This window comes from Mchenga conophoros, linkage group LG7 (genome assembly GCF_057382185.1).
Source record: "Mchenga conophoros isolate Kocher_MC1m ecotype Shallow Benthic linkage group LG7, M_conophoros_male_GT1.1, whole genome shotgun sequence".
Classification (NCBI taxonomy): Eukaryota; Metazoa; Chordata; class Actinopteri; order Cichliformes; family Cichlidae; genus Mchenga; species Mchenga conophoros.
The window spans coordinates 17,948,807-17,969,093 of NC_140532.1; the positions used below are offsets into that span (position 1 = coordinate 17,948,807).

The 20,287-nt window shown below is 39.0% G+C and overlaps 1 protein-coding gene across 1 annotated transcript; it reads left to right on the forward strand.

The window, feature by feature from the left end:
• The first annotated feature begins 1,540 nt into the window (after positions 1-1,540).
• On the forward strand, positions 1,541-20,259 carry LOC146569968 (uncharacterized). The gene is made up of 10 exons (XM_085282699.1): positions 1,541-1,706; positions 1,910-1,975; positions 6,384-6,460; positions 6,735-6,965; positions 7,088-7,149; positions 10,373-10,429; positions 10,836-10,999; positions 13,308-13,384; positions 14,106-14,240; positions 19,357-20,259. Coding segments are annotated over exons 2-10 (999 nt in total). The 5' UTR covers positions 1,541-1,706; positions 1,910-1,974; the 3' UTR covers positions 19,552-20,259.
• The last annotated feature ends 28 nt before the right edge of the window (positions 20,260-20,287 follow it).

Here is a 20,287-nt window from a genome sequence, read left to right on the forward strand (position 1 = left end):
GGTTTACCCAATCACTTTAAATGTAATCACAAGCGCTATAAATGTGATTAAAAGTCTTATTACTGCAGTAAACCGCATGGAAATGCATAAATGCTATGGTATATTCAATATAGTACGAGACAGGATTTTAAGTAAGAATAGAATCTTTTAGAGTAGGACTAAAAAAATATTTAGGCGTAATTCACTTTAATGTTAATATTTTATGAGATAAAACTCAACCAAAAAGCCTATCGATCTGTTTTGCTATACCCCCCCCCCCAAACTACAAAATACACACGGCAGGGAAATGTGTACTTTACCACAGCTCAGGTACAGATAGCAGAAGAATAAAAAGAGTAAACCAAGAATGTAAAGTCAAGAAATACAAAATAAATAAGATAATACAATATACAATGCAATACAATATATACAACGGTAGCTGAGGTTCTATGTACACGCATACACAGTATGTATTATGGATACAGGGTTGTGGAAATATGCAAGTAATACATTTCAACTATTCTACTACTATGTAAGTAATAGATATCTATAAGTATAGACATGTACTTGAACACATACGTACAAATACACATACATCACATTATTTATTATTGGTTGATTTTTTTCTAGAAGTAAATGATCTCTTAAAATCACTCACACACACACAAACCCTAGTAAAATATGATCTCCATCGTCTATGATGATTTATGTTGGCAAAATAAGTGTGCATTTTCGTAAATGGCTGTTTTACTTATCTATTTAGTGTATTTGTGAATGTTTATGTTACTGTACTCTGTGATTTTGTTTCATTTTTCACACGTCCAGTCTGCAAAGTCAATGCACACAACTAATAAAAAAAACATTTAAAAAAAAAGGCAAAATGAAAGCAGCTGCATCGAAGTCAAGTAATACATCTCGTATTTTGTTTCCTGCAGCAACACAATAATAAACATTATTTCAGATGTACATCTCAGTAGTTTCTTCAAAACTCAACACTTAAAAAAGTGATTATAATAACAACTGAGGAGAGACCTCCATTGTCCCCTCTTTCAGAGTTAAAAAAACAACAACCCAAAAGTTGTTTTCTTGAGAACATTAGAACTTATCCACATTTACACTTACAACCCTTTTCAAAAAACAATGAAACGAAAATGAAATGAAAATGAAGAGTTAATTGAAAGTAGGGTCCTGAAGGTTATATTTGCAACAACAAATATAAGAGTTTGGTAAGGATGAGATTTTGGAGGTTACTGTAAGAAGAGGAGCTGTTTTAAACTCAAGGAAGGGTAGTATCATTTTAAGTAAACACTCTTTAGTCACAAGTTTGGTTTAGTCTTATTTTAGTCAAAAATATAGCTTAAATGATTTTTCTTATTAAACATTTCAGAGAGTTTAAGAATAAAACAAATCAATGACCATTAAAGACGGTTATCATGTAGGACTAGGCTTATTATACTGTATATAACGTAAATTGTATTCTGATTTGTATACTCCGGCGCGCTAGGTGGCGCTATGAGATGGCATGAACGTTGTTATTAAATTTGTTCAAAATAGAAAACAAGAATCAGTGCAGGGTGGTGCTTTGCAGTGTTGCTGGGGTTGTTTTGGTTTTACTTTTGAATAGTTTGGACTTTCGTATAATTTGTATCTATTTATGGGAGCCTTTTTGCGATAGGAGGATTCTATAATGTGGACGTCGCGGTGAGAGACATAGAAATCACTACTTGGTGAGTTTCTGAAGACCTCGCCTCATGTGTTAGCTTAGCTAGTTAGCATTGGTAATAACATAGATAAAACAGCTATGTCCTTGATTTAGAGCAGCATAATACAAAAAACTGGCAGAGTCACGTATTTAGTATTTAACAGAAATGGCCTTATGATGTGGTCTCGCATGGTTTGCTTTCCCCAAATACTTTTTTCTTTCTTACAGGTTCATCATTCGCAACTGAAACATCTTGAAAATACCAGACGGAGAACCAAAAACATTCTTTTGGTAGTAAGTAAATATACTAACTTTTCGGTGCGTTACTGGTACATTATAATACAGATCTGAGCTCATAAGGGAACGTTTTTGGCTCTTCTACTGTGTTCAGTGCCCTGAGCAAGTTCATTTGAGACTGCGATATATTGTTATGCGTTTCTCAATCTCTTAAGTTTCCAAGGATGGATTCATTTGTCTCTGTCTGTGTAGACCCTCATCCGTTTTCTTAAACTCTTATCAAACCCTTGACCAATTCACTGGTGGGTGGAGCATTACGCCAGGCATAATAGGAGTAACACAGATTTACAGATAACAAAACACTCTAAGATCCACATTTACTAATCTCCAACTAACTCAACAGATGACTTGACTGTGGCAGGATACCGGTGTAAAGGGGGAGCAGGCAAACTCCACACACAAAAGGCTCGAGCTGAGCTTGGGGTTTTATCCCAGAGTACTTACAGTGCCACCCTGTGTTAACTTACATGCCTTTGTTATTTCCTCTAGTTTGATGAGATGGGATTTTGCCAAACATCAAGTAGTGATTTAAAGCCATCAGATCTCTGGATTTAAGCACTCTAGTCTTTAAAAAAAAAAGACAAGAGAGAAGACAAGAGAGACACTTGTGCATGGCAGCTGCAGGCTTCAGCACAAATTCTCATTATGTGATAAGTCATCCCTTTGGCCATCAAAACCATAAAATCTAATCCATAAGCAATGAACATTTGCATGAATTAGTATAGACTTTAAAGCCTATTTTCACCAATGTTTTGATTAGCAGAAGACTCGCTCTGCCTCCTGAGCTATAACTACCCTAAATGTTTACATGCGTGGTTTTCAGACATATATTGTAGAGTAGAGCAGGGCAATATGGCCAAAAATATTTATCACGATATATATTTGAAAATTTGCGATAACGATATAACCAACGATATAATTGATGCGAGACAAAATACAACTCCACAACATTACTAGCGCAAAAAGACAACCTTCCATTTATTTTCACTTAAACAAGAAGCTGGTTTTTATGTACATTAAAGCTTTATAAAAATGTAACAGTGCAAATGCAAATTCCTTGCTGAAAGTTTAACCAAAAGGCATTTCCAGTAGAAATGGGCTGACATATCCTGAGCATAACCATGTATAATATCCACTGAAGTTAAAAAGAGGTGCTTTGCAACATTAAACTGCAGTGTGCAGTATGTATTTTTCGGACCATAAGGTGCACGGGATTATAAGGCACATTAAGGGAAACAAAGCAGTCAGATAAATCAAACTTTATTAAACTCATTCTTCTTGCTTCCTCCACTTCTGTACCATTGATTCATTAATGTTGAATTCTCTGGCAGCTGCTCTATTCCCATGTTGTTGCAGTCTATTAATGACTAACCTCATATTGTGGATGGATCATCTCAGTTGTTCTCCTGACTGAAGTTTGGTCCGTTTACAACATCCTGCCATGCGATTGCATTTGTCTCTAACCATGAAGAACCTTCACGTTAACTTTTATAAGTGGAAAAGTGTTAGTGTTCGTCCTCCAGCTTCACTGTTTATGTTATGCTAACATAGCTGTGTCGCTAGCGATCACGTAGCACATCATTATATACCAGCTAGCCCAACTTCAGTAACCCTACAAACGTCACTGCTGTTTAGTTTCCTGTCTTCATTTATGTTGGAAGTGATAGCAGAGCTGTACGTTTGAATTTTTTCAGAAATCTCTCAGTCAGAACATGCTATATCATGCTTAGGTAACTAGCGAAACTAGCGAGCTAACTTCCGCTAGCTTCCTGCTAACGTCTAACTCCGTTAAATGTAATAACTTTAGTTTTCATGGATGCCTGGAAGTTAAACTTCATAGTTACACCTGGTAAAGCAGCAATGCTGATCGTTTTATTAAAGATGAAAGAATTTAGACAGTTTTTAACTCTAAGTGATGCTGCAGTGTTGTTTGACCTGAAGCATACGGAGTTTAGGACCCAGATTACTCCCAGATTTAAGAGCATCTTAGTCCGACAAATACGACAATAACAACGGCCGCTTGCATGTTCTGCAAAAAAATGTGCTTTGTCGTGTATCTGACGGACAAACACCAAACCAGTTCCACATCACGGAAGTTGCACCATTTTTACAAACCAATTCTGGTTCATCTGTTTCACTCAACAATCGGCCATGTGCGTATGAAAACAAAGGCACTGCGCATGCGCGTTTTACTCCCATTCTATCGCGATATTTCATTTTCCTATCGTTGCCTAACATTATACCGGTATTACCGTGAACGGTATAATATGGCCCAGCCCTATTGTAGAGTCTGCTTGAAATGATGTCTGTGCCAAGAACATCACTTTTGAGAACTCACAAAACACCATGAAGTGAAGTTTTTGTTCTAGTCTAGTTTTTCTAGCTAGAATAGTTTGAGAGATCATCAGGCATCCATTTCAGTTTTCTTTTTTTTTCTATCAAAAGTCTTTTTATTAGACAAAGGTTTGAATGCAAAGCATACAATAATGCAAAATGCAGAGAAAAAAACAAAACAAAAAACAACAACAAACAGACTCATAAAAAAAAAAATTAAGGGGGAATGCACTAGCATCCTCTGCTGCGCCAGCATTAGCACAACTCTCGGCAGTAAGGTTTTTCTCAGTTTGTCTCCTTCCCTTGGACATCCTTCCAATGTCACACACATAAATGACCCGAAAAGTTCGTGTCTAACAGCAAAACGGGGCTCAGAAAGTAAAATTTAAAATTTTAGTTTTCTATATCCTGTTCATATCACACTACCTGATAAGGGTTGTCTACAGGCTGGGTTCCCTGAGTTTAAGAGGAGTAGTGAAAGAATCGTGTGTGTAATCATCAAACCTTTTTTCCCCTGCCTTACATAAAGAGTAGAATATCTCTGATCAGAATCAGAATCAGAAAGGGTTTTATTGCCAAATGTTGAGCGGGTTTACAACATTAGGAAATTGCTGCGGTGCTTCAGTGCAAACATACTGTTATAAATACTGTTATAAATTAAGCTTAAATAGACATGAAAATAAAAATGAGAATAAGAATTAAAAGTGCTAAGTAGATAGATAGATATATACATGATATATACATGAGTGCAGGTGGTGATCAGTGCCAAACATGGAATGATGCAGTGAACACAGCGTAGGGTCATGTGTTAGTGGTGGGAACAGTCATACGGTTACTGTTCATGTGTCCAACAGCAGAGGGGAAGAAACTGTTCTTGTGGCGAGAGGTTCTGGTGCGAATGGACCGGAGCCTCCTGCCTGAGGGGAGCAGGTCAAACAGACTGTGTCCAGGGTGAGAAGGGTCAGCTGAGATCCGAGCTGCACGCCCCAGTGTCCTGGAGGTGTACAGGTCCTGCAGAGATGGGAGTCTGCAGCCAATCACCTTCTCAGCAGAGCGCACAACACGCTGCAGTCTCTGTTTGTCCCTGATAGTGGCTCCAGCGTACCACACGGTGATGGAGGAGGTGAGGATGGACTCGATGATTGCGGTGTAGAACTGCATCATCGTCCGTGTTGGCAGGTTGAATTTCTTCAGCTGCCTCAGGAAGTACATCCTCTGCTGGGCTTTCTTAATGACGGAGGTGATGGTGGGCTCCCACTTCAGGTCCTGGGTGATGGTGGTACCCAGGAAGCGGAATGAGTCCACAGAGGTGATGGGGGTGTCAGTCAGGATGATGGGGGGGGGGTGGAGCTGTGTGTTTCCTGAAGTCCACAATAATCTCCACTGTCTTCTGGGCATTCAGCACCAGGTTGTTGTGGCTGCACCAGGACACCAGACGTTCAACCTCCCTCCTGTAGGCAGACTCATCCCCGTCCGAGATGAGTCCAATAACGGTGGTGTCATCTGCAAACTTGATTAGCTTGACAGACTGGTGGGTGGAGGTGCAGCAGTTAGTATACAGGGAGAAGAGCAGGGGAGAAAGAACACAACCCTGAGGGGAGCTGGTGCTGATGGTCCGGGAGTCCGAGACATTCTTTCCCAGCCTCACATGCTGTTTCCTGTCCGTCAGGAAGTCAGTGATCCACCGGCAGATGGGATCAGGCACATTCATCTGGGAAAGCTTGCCTTGGAGATGGTCTGGAAGGATGGTGTTGAAGGCAGAGCTGAAGTCCACAAACAGGATCCTGGCGTAGGTTCCTGGGGAGTCCAGATGCTGCAGGATGAAGTGTAGGGCCATGTTGATGGCGTCGTCTACAGACCTGTTGGCTCTGTATGCAAACTGCAGGGGGTCCAGGAGGGGGGCCGTGAGGGCCGTGATGACGAGAGATCATTGATGTATTAAGATCATTCTTTAAAACGTTGTCTTTATTTTGGCTGACTGTAGAGCAATGTTATAATAGTGTCTATATTGATAAACAGCTATTTAATCCCCTTTTTTAAAATGTTTTTTTTTGTTGTTGTTTTTTTGCAGTGGCATATCGACATGGCCGAAAATCATTTATTAGAGAAGCATATGAAGAACACTTCTTACCAGTGGATGGAAGAGAGGTGAGAGAATGTGCTTTTCATGACTAATTCATTTGTATTTAGTGAAAAGAATTTTATTAGTAGGAATCTCTGGTGTTATGATGTTATCATTACTATAGTCTTGTAGACAGAGTATGTATGTGTTGATGAGTATTTGACCACTTTTTAGGAGGTCAGTGTTCTTTCCAAGTCTTTTGACACTCAGAAATTTTAGACATGTTTCTCTTATTCTATTTGATGCTGCATTAAGGATAGTATGCTCTGAAATATCAAATGTGTTGTGCTGTTATTTCAGGTGACAGTTCAGCGGGTTGTAAATATTGTTGAAAAGAGGTCCCACATGCCACGGCCGGGAGTGGAATTAGACAGAAGATTTAATGATGATCCATGGTATGGAAGTCCTCGTGATTACCATGATGGAAGAGGCTATTCTGAGGACGGCAGTTATCCAGCGAACAATCAACGAGGCTTTGATGAAAATCTCAACTTGGGCAATTTCCGTAGAAATTCCTCTCCCCACCAAAGTGTACGATAAACTTGATTTGCAAGTGTGGTTCAGAAACCTGAATCTGTGTTGTGTTAAATCTGCATTTGTGGCCTTTCGCCATTAAAGTTACTGAAATTGTGATTTTTTTTTCTTTTTTTCAGGAGGCACCGTATTCTCAGCAGTGTTATAGCAAAGATGATTTGAGGCATCAGTTAAGCTCAAGGTAGTATGTTCATTCTTTTTGTTTTTTTTAAGGTATTCAATTTGTCAACAATTTTTGCTTTTTATATTTCGTCTTCATTACTTTGTGTCAGATCTCAACTCTGATGAATTCTTTGTGTAATCCATTCTATTGACCACTAGATGGTGGCAGAGTTCTGTCTTTTAAAAAGTAAGCTCAATCAAAAGTTTGAACACACCTTCTCATTTCATGGTTTTTCTTTATTTACATGACTGTTTACTTTGGAGATTCTAACTGAAGGGATCAAAACTATGAATGAACACATATGGAATTACGCAGTAAACAAAAAGTTTGAAAAACATCAAAAAAGTTTCTTGAAAATAGCCACCCTTTGCGTTGATTTCTGCTTTGCACACCCGTGGCATTCTCTCGATGAGCTTCATGAGGCAGTCATCTGAAATGGTTTTCGAAGAGTCTTGAAGGAGTTCCCAGAGACGCTGAGCACTTGTTGGCCCTTTTGCCTTCACTTTGCGGTCCATCTCATCCCAAACCATCTTGATGGGGTTTAGGTCAGGTGACTGTGAAGGCCAGCACATCTGGTGCAATACTCCATCACTTTCCTACTTGGTCAAACAGCCCTACACAGCTTGGAGGTGTGTTTGGGGTCATTGTCCTGTTGAAAAATAAATGATGGCCCAACTAAACGTAAACCGGATGGGATGGCATATTACTGCAGGATCCTGTAGTAGCCGTGCTGGTTCAGTGTACCTTCAGTTTTGAATAAATCCCCATCAGTGTCGTCAGCAAAGTACCCCCACACCATCACACCTCCTCTTCCATATTTCATGGTGGAAACCATGCATGTAGAGACCATCCCTTCACCTTTTCTGCGTCGCACAAAGACACAGTGGGTAGAGCTAAAGATTTCAAATTTGGACTTATAAGATTAAAGCACAGATTTCCCCTGGTCTAATGTCCTTTCTTTGTGTTTCTTGGCCCAAACAAATCTCTCCTGCTTATTGCTTTTCCTTAAAAGTGGTTTCTTAGCAGCTACATCAGCAGACACTCTTTTCTCGTTGGCCACTTCGACATACCACCAGTTTATAGGCCCAAGCCTCACTTTCAAGGAGTCATACCAGGCTACAGAAGGGGACAAAGGCCACTAGTGTCTACTCACTAAGTCAGACAACCCCACCCTGAGAGGAAAAACAGCTGGACACTCTGTCCACAGTTAAACACCCACCCACCCACACAAACACACACCCATATACACATACATGTCTCTGACACTCTGAGCAGCAGGTCTTATTTAATTTCTGGCCTTATTTTCCTAAAGTTCCTAATATTCCTAAATGAATATTAGATAATTTCAGGTTGTCATTTAATCTTGAATATGTATGATGCAGTAATTCTGTTAGGTGCATATTATTTAAAGCTTGTGAAGGAATGCCTGGCATTAAAAAAGCATTTTGCCAGCTTAAATTGTAAGCTCATATATCACATTTTTAAATTTGCCCCTTCTGTTTTTTTCATGCTGACACTGCTGGATTGCCACGTTAGATTTATCATAATTTGTAAAATGCTGACAGTGACATTGTAGATGAACTTTAAAATGAGGCATTTTGGTAAAATTGTAAAACCCAGAATGCACAGAGTGGTCATACAGTATGTAGTACAACCTGCCTTCTGTGTAATTCTAAACTAAATCTATAGTTTTTGTTTAATGAAAAAATACTTTAAAATCAAGTGAATATTTTCACAGTTAATTACCAGATTCCCCACTTATATCAGTCTCACCCACTGCACAACAACTAAAGAAGGAATTCTGTACTGTTTAACTGTAAAATTACGAAGACGCCCATTTAATTTGACTTGCTTGTGTAATTACTGAGCCTTTATGTGAACTTTGGATCTGTCAGGTGTTTCTGTGAGTAGAAAAGGAGGGTATTTTAAACAAAGATTGCAATGACTAAAAATTTCAGTATTGATCCTATTTGTGTCACAATGCATAGCCAAGAGTTCTGTCAGTTCCTCAGCAGCACTGGTGTAATATTGCTCCACAATCAGAACTGTGTAAATGAAGTGTTTAGTTTAGAGAAAGTTTATGCTTCTGGTTGTTCTGCCAAGGTACAGCTCATTTTTTTGAGTCATTTCATCATTACCAAAGAGCTGGAAGTCAGATTCGTTTTATGTAAAGGTTACTAACGAGGCCAAGCTGACAAATGTAAAATTACTCTTACAATCCCAGCACAAGATATAAACTCTAGGTACTCTTTGCTCCGTAAGACCGAGCAGGACTCATGCAGACGGGGAATAAAGACACAGCTCAGGCACTAATTAGTCGCTCTCTAAATTAAAAGTTGCCTGCGTGGATAAATATACAAATTACTATTATTACTTACTGGAAATTATACATTTAACTCTTGACTATAAGAATGAAGAGCACTCATGTGCAGACATGAACCTTTGAATGTATGTCATTTGTCTGTGAACGCATGTCTGATAAACGCTTTACTCTCTTTTGTTGTTTTCTGACTTCTAAATAAGATACACAAGCTTTTTTCTACCTTTAATGTTTGTTTTGGACGGCATAAAATGACAGTGTTTGGCAAATGGCATGCTAAGTCTGCTACTTCAAACAGGCCATGAGTCGTAAAAGTTTGAGCCCTTGTTAGACCTGCTTTTTGTTTGAGATGAGGATTGGGTTCAAGCAGAGGTCGTGACAGCCAGGTGCCTTTAAATTGTTCTGGAGGTTATTTGAACACAAGCTTTGAGTTTGGAGAATTGTGAAGTCGATGTGTAAGGAACTATGGTGATTTAATTATGCTGGGGCTATCAAATGTTGCAAAAATGCTCCGAAATTGTATTTAATGGTAAATAAAGAACAGATTTAGTGTCAGTGCGTTCTTACCGTAGCTACAGGCTGCATGAAATTGAGGACAGATCATAGTGAGGGAAGACCATAATCAGTCCATTTTCCAGCCAACAGTTGCTTTTGCCAAAGTGGAAGATTGCCTTAGTTCCAGAAATTTATCAGTACCCCACGGAGTCTTTCAAGTCTTTTTCATTAGTTTTCCTGCTTCCATCACCAATCTGACGGAGTCACTGATGCATAACCTGCACATTTGTTTTTAATACCAGCAATCGTAACTAAAACAGCATTTTGAACTCAACTTTCATAGATTACGTTAAATGTGCTTCTAACTAAACTGCTTCATTTGCTAGTGCTTAAATCTGCCTTTTTTCCTGTTGTGTTCTGTCTTAGAAAGAGTGGTCGAGGACACCCTTTTCGCAACAGAGGTCGGGGAGGCCCTACTCAAAGGTCAGTGCGCGACAGAAAAGCCAAGTCAGTGCCCTCACGTGCATTTCTGGGTGTTGACATCCTCTTAACTGTTTGCAAACAAAGCTTGAATTTGGAATATGAATTACGATCCAGTCTTGATGCATGTTCAGTTATTCAGATAAGGAAACCACAGAAAGTCGATTCTGTTCATCTGGATGTAACATTGTCAGTGGGAAAAACATTTTGTCACTCATCCAAGTGGCTTCTTTTTTGTTATCCAAGTGCTACTTCCAGATGAACACAATCTGGGATATCTTTGTGGGATACATTACAATCAGTTATATAAAGAGAAATCCAGTTTGCCTTTTGTGTAATCCTTTTCTATGCATACAGTAAGCAGTTTGTTTGGTCACCAGTATTTATGGCATTAGTTTGCTCTCCATAGAAAGGACCATGATGAGTACAGGAACCCTCAGCCTACAGTTATTGTGCGAGATCGCTCTCCTGGAAGAAGGGAAGGCCAGCCGCCTCTTCGTTCCGGATCAAACATCAAAAACTTCTCACCTGATGGGGACAAAAGCTACACGTATCAGCAGGGACAGCAAAAGCGTAAGTGTAAAATCCTCTGAGGATGCCAAATAGCTCATTTTAATGATTTTGATAATGCCCGCATACCGATTCACAGCGGGATTAGCTAAAAGATGCCAAAGGAAGTGTGTGTAGAGAGAACTGGTCACCAAGGGTCAGTCTATGAAAACAATACCTTGATATTCACATGGATGATCACCGGTTGTTCAACGTCACATTTGCATTTGAACTCTTTCTCATAGTCCACTTTATGTGTATAGTCCAACATCAATTCTTCTCCTCGACCTATAAGTTGAACTTGCTCGTGTGACCCGGTGTGGCAGCAGATAGTAGGACATCTAATAACAAAGCACATTCTTTGATTTTGCATGAGAAAAACCTAAAAGCCCATTGATAGGTTGAGAGTTGTGAAGTTGCCTTACCTAATACAGCACTTTTTGTGCAACTGTTATATCCTTTGAAGTGAAACTAGAAATCACTCCCAATTTTACAAAGATAATTAAAATGTCTAAACAAATTAAGCCGCTTCAGGTGAAACATCTGTTTTTCAGAGGTGGTGTGTAATGTGTGGGGTCAGGGTGTGCTGAAAAATGTTAGGGTGGTAATTAGGCTAACACCAAACACACTTTCAGAGGCTGGGAAAAGGGTACCCTTAGCTTGGGGTGGTTTGGCTTTGGCTCTACCCTGACCTCTTTTTTTAGTCAGAATGTATTAAATACACTAGCTTAAAACTGTCTTCAGAATCACACTGGGTGTGTCATTTTACTCAGTTTCACTTTTGTGACTTTTATAGGCTTCAGAAATATCATTTTCAGTGCTGAGCCAGTGAAATTTATGAATGTTTTAAAGAGATCTGACACAAGCAGAGTTATTAATTTAAAGATAAGATAAGATAACCTTTATTAGTCCCACATGTGGGAAATTTGTTTTGTCACAGCAGGAAGTGGACAGTGCAAAAGTTATGACGCAAAAATTAGAATACAATAAGAATAAATACAGTACACAGCTGTACAGAATAGAATAAAATAATATACTATATACAGTAGAATAAAATAGAATAAAAATATACAATAAGATAAAAATAGAATACGAATGCTATATACAACAAAGCAAGAAGTGTGGACAATAATTTCTCCACTTCTTTGATTTCTGAGAGGCTTAAATGTATTTATGTGTTAAAAGCTGAGCTTCATGTTCTACAGCCCTTTGAAAATGTAATAAAACAGTGAGAAAACAGATGCACCTCCCTGCTCCACTACCATCTGGGATGTTAATTAGAGCAGCACAGCAAAGTACTCAAAAAGTGTGTTTGATTATAGGGCACACTGGGCTTTGTCATGAACACAAAAGGTTTAGTTCAAGTACATTTTTACAGTCAATTGTTGTCAGGTACATATAACAAATTTTCTCACATTCTGAAATAAGCAATACAAGTACACTTACTTTATGTAGCATTTGGCTGTGAGTCTAAAAATGAGAACTATTCTGCATTAAACTACTTCCATTACATGAATGTTTGTGCTGTTTATATGAGCAGTTATAACATTAAACTGCATATGGATTATGGCAGACTGGCGCTCATGTAAGAGTGTGTAATAGCCCACAATAGCTTTAGGCTGTTATAACTAGCTCTGCACTTAACATGGTTCATTATTATTATAAGTGCTTGACTTTCACACTGTAGTTTTTCTGTTTGCTCTGAGCAACATTATCGCAGTATCTAACCTTTTTGCGGCGAAAGTTGGTGCCATCTGGAGACTCCATAGTCCCACAGCAAAACACCAATTAGCTTTCATCTCAGATCAATTAAATCAAAATGAGAAGTATCCTTCATTAAAATAAACAGCTAGCTTCTATTTGTTTTTTTGTTTGTTTTTTTTCTAGACACACTGGAGCCAAAGACGGCAATATTTCAGTTTAGGCACAGCTGAACTCCATGACCACTATTGTGTAGGAGGCTCCAACAAGGGAGTATTAAAAAAACTGTGACTTATACTTTTCAGCTGCTTCATAAGGCTGTGGTAAATTGTTCACTGTGATAAGTGAGGTACTGTCTCATGTCTCACTGTAAAAACAAATTTTCCTCCAGGATATCTTTTAAAAATATTTTGTGGTGTTTTACCATTATTGGGCATTATAGTAGGGAGAGTTTGGTGTCTTTAGAAAAAGAAGACTAAACAACAACAAAAACCAGATTTTAAATCATGTATTTATGGGTACTAACGTGTATTTTTTGGGTCCCTCTGTGTAACATTAGTCAGATGTATGATAGTTATCTCAGGATGCTTATCTGCTTATTTTCTTACTCTAATTTTACTTTTCTCTGCAGATAAACCCAATCTGGTGACAAGCCACACTCCCAGCAGCTCTGTGGAAGGGTCCCCTCACAGTTCAGCCTCTTCAAAGGTAAAAGAAACATTTTTGAGAAGATTCAAATAGTTGTGCTCTTAAACTGAATGCACTGACAAATGTGGTAACAGCTGGAAAAAGTGCAGGTAACACAAGCTATGAGAAGATGTTACAGAATATCACTTGTACTATTGCATTGCAAATACAGAAGAGGAAAATATTTGCATTCGGGGCTGTAATCCTTCACAATTTATATCCATTACGATCTACATATTCTTTTGGTTTATCTTGGACATTGAGCCAAATAAAAGTTCTGTGAATGCGTTAATGAAACCTATCAATCTTAAGGATGCATTACTCAGATAAGGAGGATAAAGAATATATAAATGATGATTTTAGTAATAGATTTCAATTCAGTTAACAGAAAACTCAAAAAGTGTGCATCTGGATTATTATGGGTGAAACATATTGTGCAAAAATCTGGCAGCTCCATCAGCATGTTACTGTAAAAATAATAAGCAAAATTTGCTCTTTGGTTCACGGACATTAAGGTTGGGTTTCCTTTAGGTTATCTCTGTAATCAGAGCGATATACCCTGTCTGGTAACCTCATTTCTGTTTACTGTTGACATGTGGCATGCATAATTAGACACACACGAAAACAAGAACTCAACACCTGTAAGAGAGCAAAGTTGTCTCCATTTGAAAGACTTTGAAATCAGAGCCAGTTTCTAAACGCGGTGCCCTCGGCTCTAACCCCTTAACCTTTGGCCCGCCAGGAAAAAACTTCAGCATCTGCAGCGGAGTCGGAAGAGGCGGCGGCTGCCAGCATGGAGCCAAAGCTGACACCAGAGCAGGACATCAAGGCTCGCCGGTTGGAGGCCATTAAGGCGAAGGCTCTGGAAATTGAGACGGTAGTAATTTCCTCCATGAAACTGTCTACCTTCTGTGAATTCACTTTACTTTATATGTTGCTTTGGATAATGTAACTAAGGGTAACCACAACTACCTATATGGCTCTTTGCTCAGGCTGACCCTTCATTATTCATTCATCATATCACTGGGTCTTTAATACGACATCAACTAAAATCTTTTTGACCTTAAAAGGGTGAGATTATATTTCTGAGATTTTACAGGAAATAGAGAAATTAGCTTAATTGCGTATTGTTTCAGGGTACTGAACCGCCTGTTGGCCAGTGAAACCTTCAGACTCGCCTCACTGTAACTCGTTTCTCTCACTTTTTTTAAAGCCAACTCATGACTGACTTATACACCACTCAGATCAGCCAGTTACAGAGGACATAGGCACAGGTTCAGGAAAGAAACTAAGCTGATGTCTTAAGTTATTAAATACCAAACGTATTGAACCACTTTTTTTAGCTGGGACGTGCTAATAGGTTCATCTCAATGTGTGGTGGCCTGTTGCTGTACATGTTTGAGTGACTTTATGCTTGACTTTATGTATCACTGTAAGTCATGGAGCAATAAGTACAAGCTATGCCTCGGCTTGTTGTAGCTTATATGTGAGAATCATATTTTTCTTGTAGAAAAAGAGGATGAGTAAGCAGAAAAATGCTTAGCACCTCAGTTTGCGATGCCTCTCGCGGCCTGCTATTTGGAGTTGCACTTTTTCCATCCCCTTCATCACTTTACACTACAGTACTACTTATCTATTCCAGTTAAAGCAGTGCAGGAATTGCCCTGCAGGATGCAGGCGGCCCACACACAGTGTGGTACATCTCTTGGCATTAGCACACACATGCTTACCCTGCCATTTAAAGACGTGGTGAGAGGCAGCAACCTCAACTGCGCCTTTACTGTAACATCTGCCACAGGCGCAGTCAAAACCACATAGTGCTCGGTCACTCTGAAGGAATGCCGAAATGAGCCGATCAGGTAGCAAGCAGAGACGGGCCACTGAGTCAATACACTGGTTAAAAAAATGTGTTCTTTTTATAAAAATGTTTGTCGTTTCAAAATGAGCTTTTTTTCCTACGAGTTTTAATCATTTGTGGACATCCCTGCATGAGGCTCATTCAGTCACAGACAGATTTAATGCAGTGACTCATTGCATCCCATAACATACTGTCTGAAGCCATCATAGGGAGGCGATGGCCTGGGAGGTAGAGTGGGTAATGTGCTTCTCAGAAGGTTGGTGGTTCGAACCCTGGATTCTCCAACCTGCATGTCGAAGTATCCTTGAGCAAAATACTGGACACCAAGTTGCATCCATCAGAGTCTGAGTGTGTGAACATTAAGTTAAAAGTGCATAACTCCTTCTCTTTTTTTTCTGTTGCAACGGATGGGCAGAGGATCAGTTTATTATTCTTTAAAGTGACCACAGAACAAGTCTGAACATGTAAAATAACAACAACAGAGTAGAAACTTAGAAAACATCCATATTTCAATATCACACCAAAGCTAAGTGCCTGGGAGTGATTTTCCCTAGAAGTACATTCATCATCTCAATCAGCCCAAATGAAACATATCCATTTCAACTATTAGCCCCTCCATTGAGAGGTCCGGTTTGCAGCTTGAGTGATTAAAATGGCTCTTTTAATATCCCCTAATGTGTACCAGCCCTCAAGTCATTACCCTACTTCCCTTATTATGCAGGACCCCTGCCTGCATCAGTGCTCATTTGAACAGAGCCTCACTAAACATCCATGTGAGAGCCGTATGTATAATTTCACTCAAAGCCTTTACTTCCCAGCCCCCACACACTATTCCACTGCACACTCCTGTCTGTATGTTCACAATCTGGACCTCCACAAACATCCGATTTGGGCAGAAGCCTGCTTTTTAAGGCTCCTCCTTAAGGCCCCTAGTGTTGCCATTTCTCCTGGGGCTCCGGTCCGTCCTGTGTGGGCCCGTAGTATCAGGCTTAAAAATCAGCCCATAGCGCCCACTCCAGAGAAGGAACTTAGGCGGAACCTCACCGCAACCTTTACTCACAACATTAAGAGCATGCTGAGGTCAGAAACACACTTCCTATTAGTTCATGCGAAATAGAAACATTTCTTATAGAAATAATAGTCTCCCCACAGTTGTTCAGTATGTTGTACATATACATCGGTTGTTAATCCTTCAGAAAAATGAAGCAAATGAAGCATTCTCAAGTCTGTTTTGATTCTTTCAAGCATGAAAACAGTGTCTGTGGGATATAATGAAGTGAAAATGTAATTACTGCCACGAAAGGCTGTAACTTGGGAAGAGCTCAGACATGGCTTTGTTTTGAAAGATGGCAAACAAAATCAATCCGAAGGCGATTAAAGGGGTGGGATTGGTGCGTTGGGCATTATACCACATGTTTGTGTCTCACTTAGCCCATGTTTCCTCTCACATTTGGACCAGGCTTTTTTTCTAAATGATTTTTACTTTGTGCAAATGTTCAAGGAGGACAGATCTTTTCTTAGGAGATAAATTTGTTAGTAGAAAATAGTTGCTACTGTTAGAAGGACAAATGGTTTTGTAGGTCGACAGAGAAAAGGGGCCCACGCGTTGCTGTATGAAGCTGACCCTCAGCTTAGTGGCCACACGTGTCGTGAGTCGCTCACTTCCTTGTGGTCGGGTTGAAGTCTATCATTATGTGGGGTTGCAAATTTCACATGACATGATCTGCAGACATTAAGACATCCGCCGCAGTCCAAACATCTCCCACAGTCTGGGATATTTCTGTCAGATTCATTCTAAACAGCCTTCCCTTTGTGTGTATGTGTACAATGCATATTGAAATACAGTGATAATAACCTATATTGCATCAACATTCATTCATAATAGTTATTTACTCACCTAATATTTGATTAATTTTTCCTTTAACCTTGTTTCAAATGGTCTAAAGCGAAGAAGGTGTGTTAAAGATGCGAGAATGAACAAATAAGCGAGAATTAGGCATCTGAACATGCTGTGGCTGGTTCAGCTGTGAAGTGAGAGAGGAATGATATAAAAAGGATAACTAAAGAGGCTGTAGGCAGTTTTTTTAACTTAATTGTAATTATCAAGAACAGCATACAATGAAGACCGTTCATTTTCACTCTCCAAGTTTTGTGTGTAATTTTCACATAACGTTTTAACCAGACCCAGCGCCTGGGATTTTTTCCCCTCTCTAACAGGTTCGCTCAGTAGCCTCTTTTGCTTGAAAACACAGTAAATGGCTCCCATGTGGTGATCTGTTTCCATCCATATTGTTCAGGAGTGAATGTTATTCTTGTTTCTTTGACCTTTTCCGCGTGTTTAAAGCCCCACCTGGCTCAACTCCCTCTCAGATTTTGACTGTGGTAAATTTATATTTTTTAAATATTCTAGATTTACAATAATGACAGTTAAACGATTTAGCAAATTACATATTGGAGACACATAACTTTTATTACGGTAAGTTCTCAGCGGGTAAGGTTAGGTTATGGCAGTAAATTTCTAAATGCTTCAGACTGATGGATACACAATTTTGAGTTAGCCTGACATTACATGATATGTATCTAGGCAAAGAAACAGCAGCTGTGGTTTTTAATTTCCCCAGCACTGACTGAACCCTGGAATATAGTGTTTAACCGGTTAACCTCACTTTCTGTTTAAGCACGGACACTGATTTAAGTTGACAGGCAGCATTTTTTCTTTTCAAAGTTAGCAAAGCTGATGGTGTGTGTTTTATTGTATTTTAACAGACTGATAATAGTAGATGAGATACAGTTGGCTAATTTTAGTTCAGCAACTAATGCCTGCACACCCCACAGTCCTAAAATGGCTTTGTGGTCTGAACATGACACAGATAAGTAGTACTTCTAACATAAGGATGCTGAGACTGTTTAATTAAGTCATTACTTTAAAGAGGTCACGTCTCCAGACATGTGCAAAACTGAGCAAGGACTGTCTTCTGTTTGATCAAGTTGTTATCAATAGTTGAGATAACCAAAAAAATTGAAAACTAGCTGGAAATGATATAAATTTTTTTTTTTTTTTTGCACTGGCTGTATTTTGATATATATTTGCTGCTTGATCACCTGCAGAGTGGCTGTTTCAAGTTCTCCAGTGACCGTGATTGTAGATGTGATTGCGGCTGAACTCTGGAAGACTCTGATGTCCCATAGTCCTCCTTAACAGGCTGGTGTAGCCCTAAACCTCTGTGCAGAGTCAGTGAAGGGCCTTGCATTTTGCCATTTTCCCTCAGGTGATAAAGATGTTGTCAGCGGGCACCTGGGACTCCAATAAAGAACTTAATAGCTTTTGGGTTGGCAGTAAAATCTCTATGGGACATGAGAGCTTGTTGCAATGTGGTGTGAAAGAATGCTGCTGCTTAGTTCTCATTGATTTCATTGTGTAACTACACATCCAAACGACATCCTTTGCTTTTCTTGTAATTTGAAAAAAAAAAAAGATCCGTTGCTTTTAAAGCCAAAAGACTCAAGATTTTATTTTGAAGAGGCAACGAGAAAAAAAAGAATCAAAGACTATAATATTCTTTTTTTTACTACTCACCACAGCAAAAAACTGTCTCAATCTCATTCTATTGCTAGCATCCTCTTCTGTCACATCAACCCTTCCACATGTCCTCCTTCATTACATCTATAAACCTTCCTCTTTTCCTCCTTCTTGGCAACTCCATATTCAACATCCTTTGCACAATATATCCACTATGCCTCCTCCTCACTTGCTCAAACCAGACTTGTGCCTCTATTTTGTCTCCAAGCTGCTCGACCTGAGCTGTCCCTCTGATATTTCTAATCCTGTCCATCCTGGTCTCTCTCAGTATAAACCTGAGCATCTTCAACTCTACCACCTCAGCTCAGCTTCCTTCTTAGTGCCACTGTTTCAGATCAGAACAGGATTCACTTCTGCCTTTTAGACTTTCTTTTCATTCTTGCAGCTATCCTTCTCACAAATCAGCCCTTTAAGATAAGGGCACAGTTATAACATTCAAATAGAACAATTTATTATGTCTTTATAATGTGGCTTTGATTTTGTTTTGTTTTTTATTCGTTGTGTTATGATATTGCATACATAATGACATTCTTGATGTGATTGTTTTGTTTACAGCATTACAGACAGGACTGTGAGACGTTTCGCACGGTGGTGAATATGCTGGTGGAAAAAGAGCCCAGCTTGGATAAAATGCTGCAAGCGCCACTAGACAAAAACCTGCTGGAGATCAAACAGCGTTGCCTAGATGCTCTTAGGAACTTTGTGAAGGAGCTGGATGAAGTAATAGAGCAGCCGGACACCAAAGCGTAAGCCGCACATCACTAAAACAAAGAGGAGATAGAATAGAGTTTCAACACTTTCCATTTGAAAAAAGTGGAAAAATGTTCCATGTGCAAAGTTTATCTAAAGTGTTTAACTATTTTATATTTTTACTGTGTTCTTCAAAGAACAGTACTGGCAATTTATTTACACAAAACACTCATGTACAGTATTATGTGCAAACAGGATCATTGTGATAGAAAGGGGTATGTTTAAAACTAGACTGAATGACTGAAATGCCTATTGCATTTTGGGTCAAAATCAAGTTTGTGAACTGACATATAACTTAGTGCTTTTTTTTTTTTTTTTACCATGAATTGTGTTGTCAGAAACATAAAATGTTATTGCATTTATAATTGATGTAAAGCTAAACATGTCATCATTTACACCAGCTGGAAGCTTGGTTAACATTACTGCTAAAATCTTCTGATAAGGAAATGTAAAAAAAATAAGAAATCATGAAATGTAGCACATAGAATGATTTTTACCTTTAGCTATGGCTACAAGTGCAGCTAAGACCAACACAAAAACAAGCATTATCCACCAGTTATCAAAGGGTCCAAGTTCATGATGTGTTTTACTGGTGCAGGAGAGTGCATTTTTTAGGATATGCATTTATTTTCTTTTTTTCTGCTTGTGAATATCTTTTTGCTTTGCAGTTAAAACTTTTGCAAATAAAATGTGAGACCTGTAAATAAATGATGTCTCGTATTTCCTTGTTTACATC

Coding starts and splice junctions, on each gene's coding strand:
- LOC146569968 (XM_085282699.1), top strand. Junction 6,461..6,734: donor TACCAGTGGATGGAAGAGAG/GTGAGAGAATGT, acceptor CTGTTATTTCAG/GTGACAGTTCAGCGGGTTGT. Junction 13,385..14,105: donor ACAGTTCAGCCTCTTCAAAG/GTAAAAGAAACA, acceptor TTGGCCCGCCAG/GAAAAAACTTCAGCATCTGC.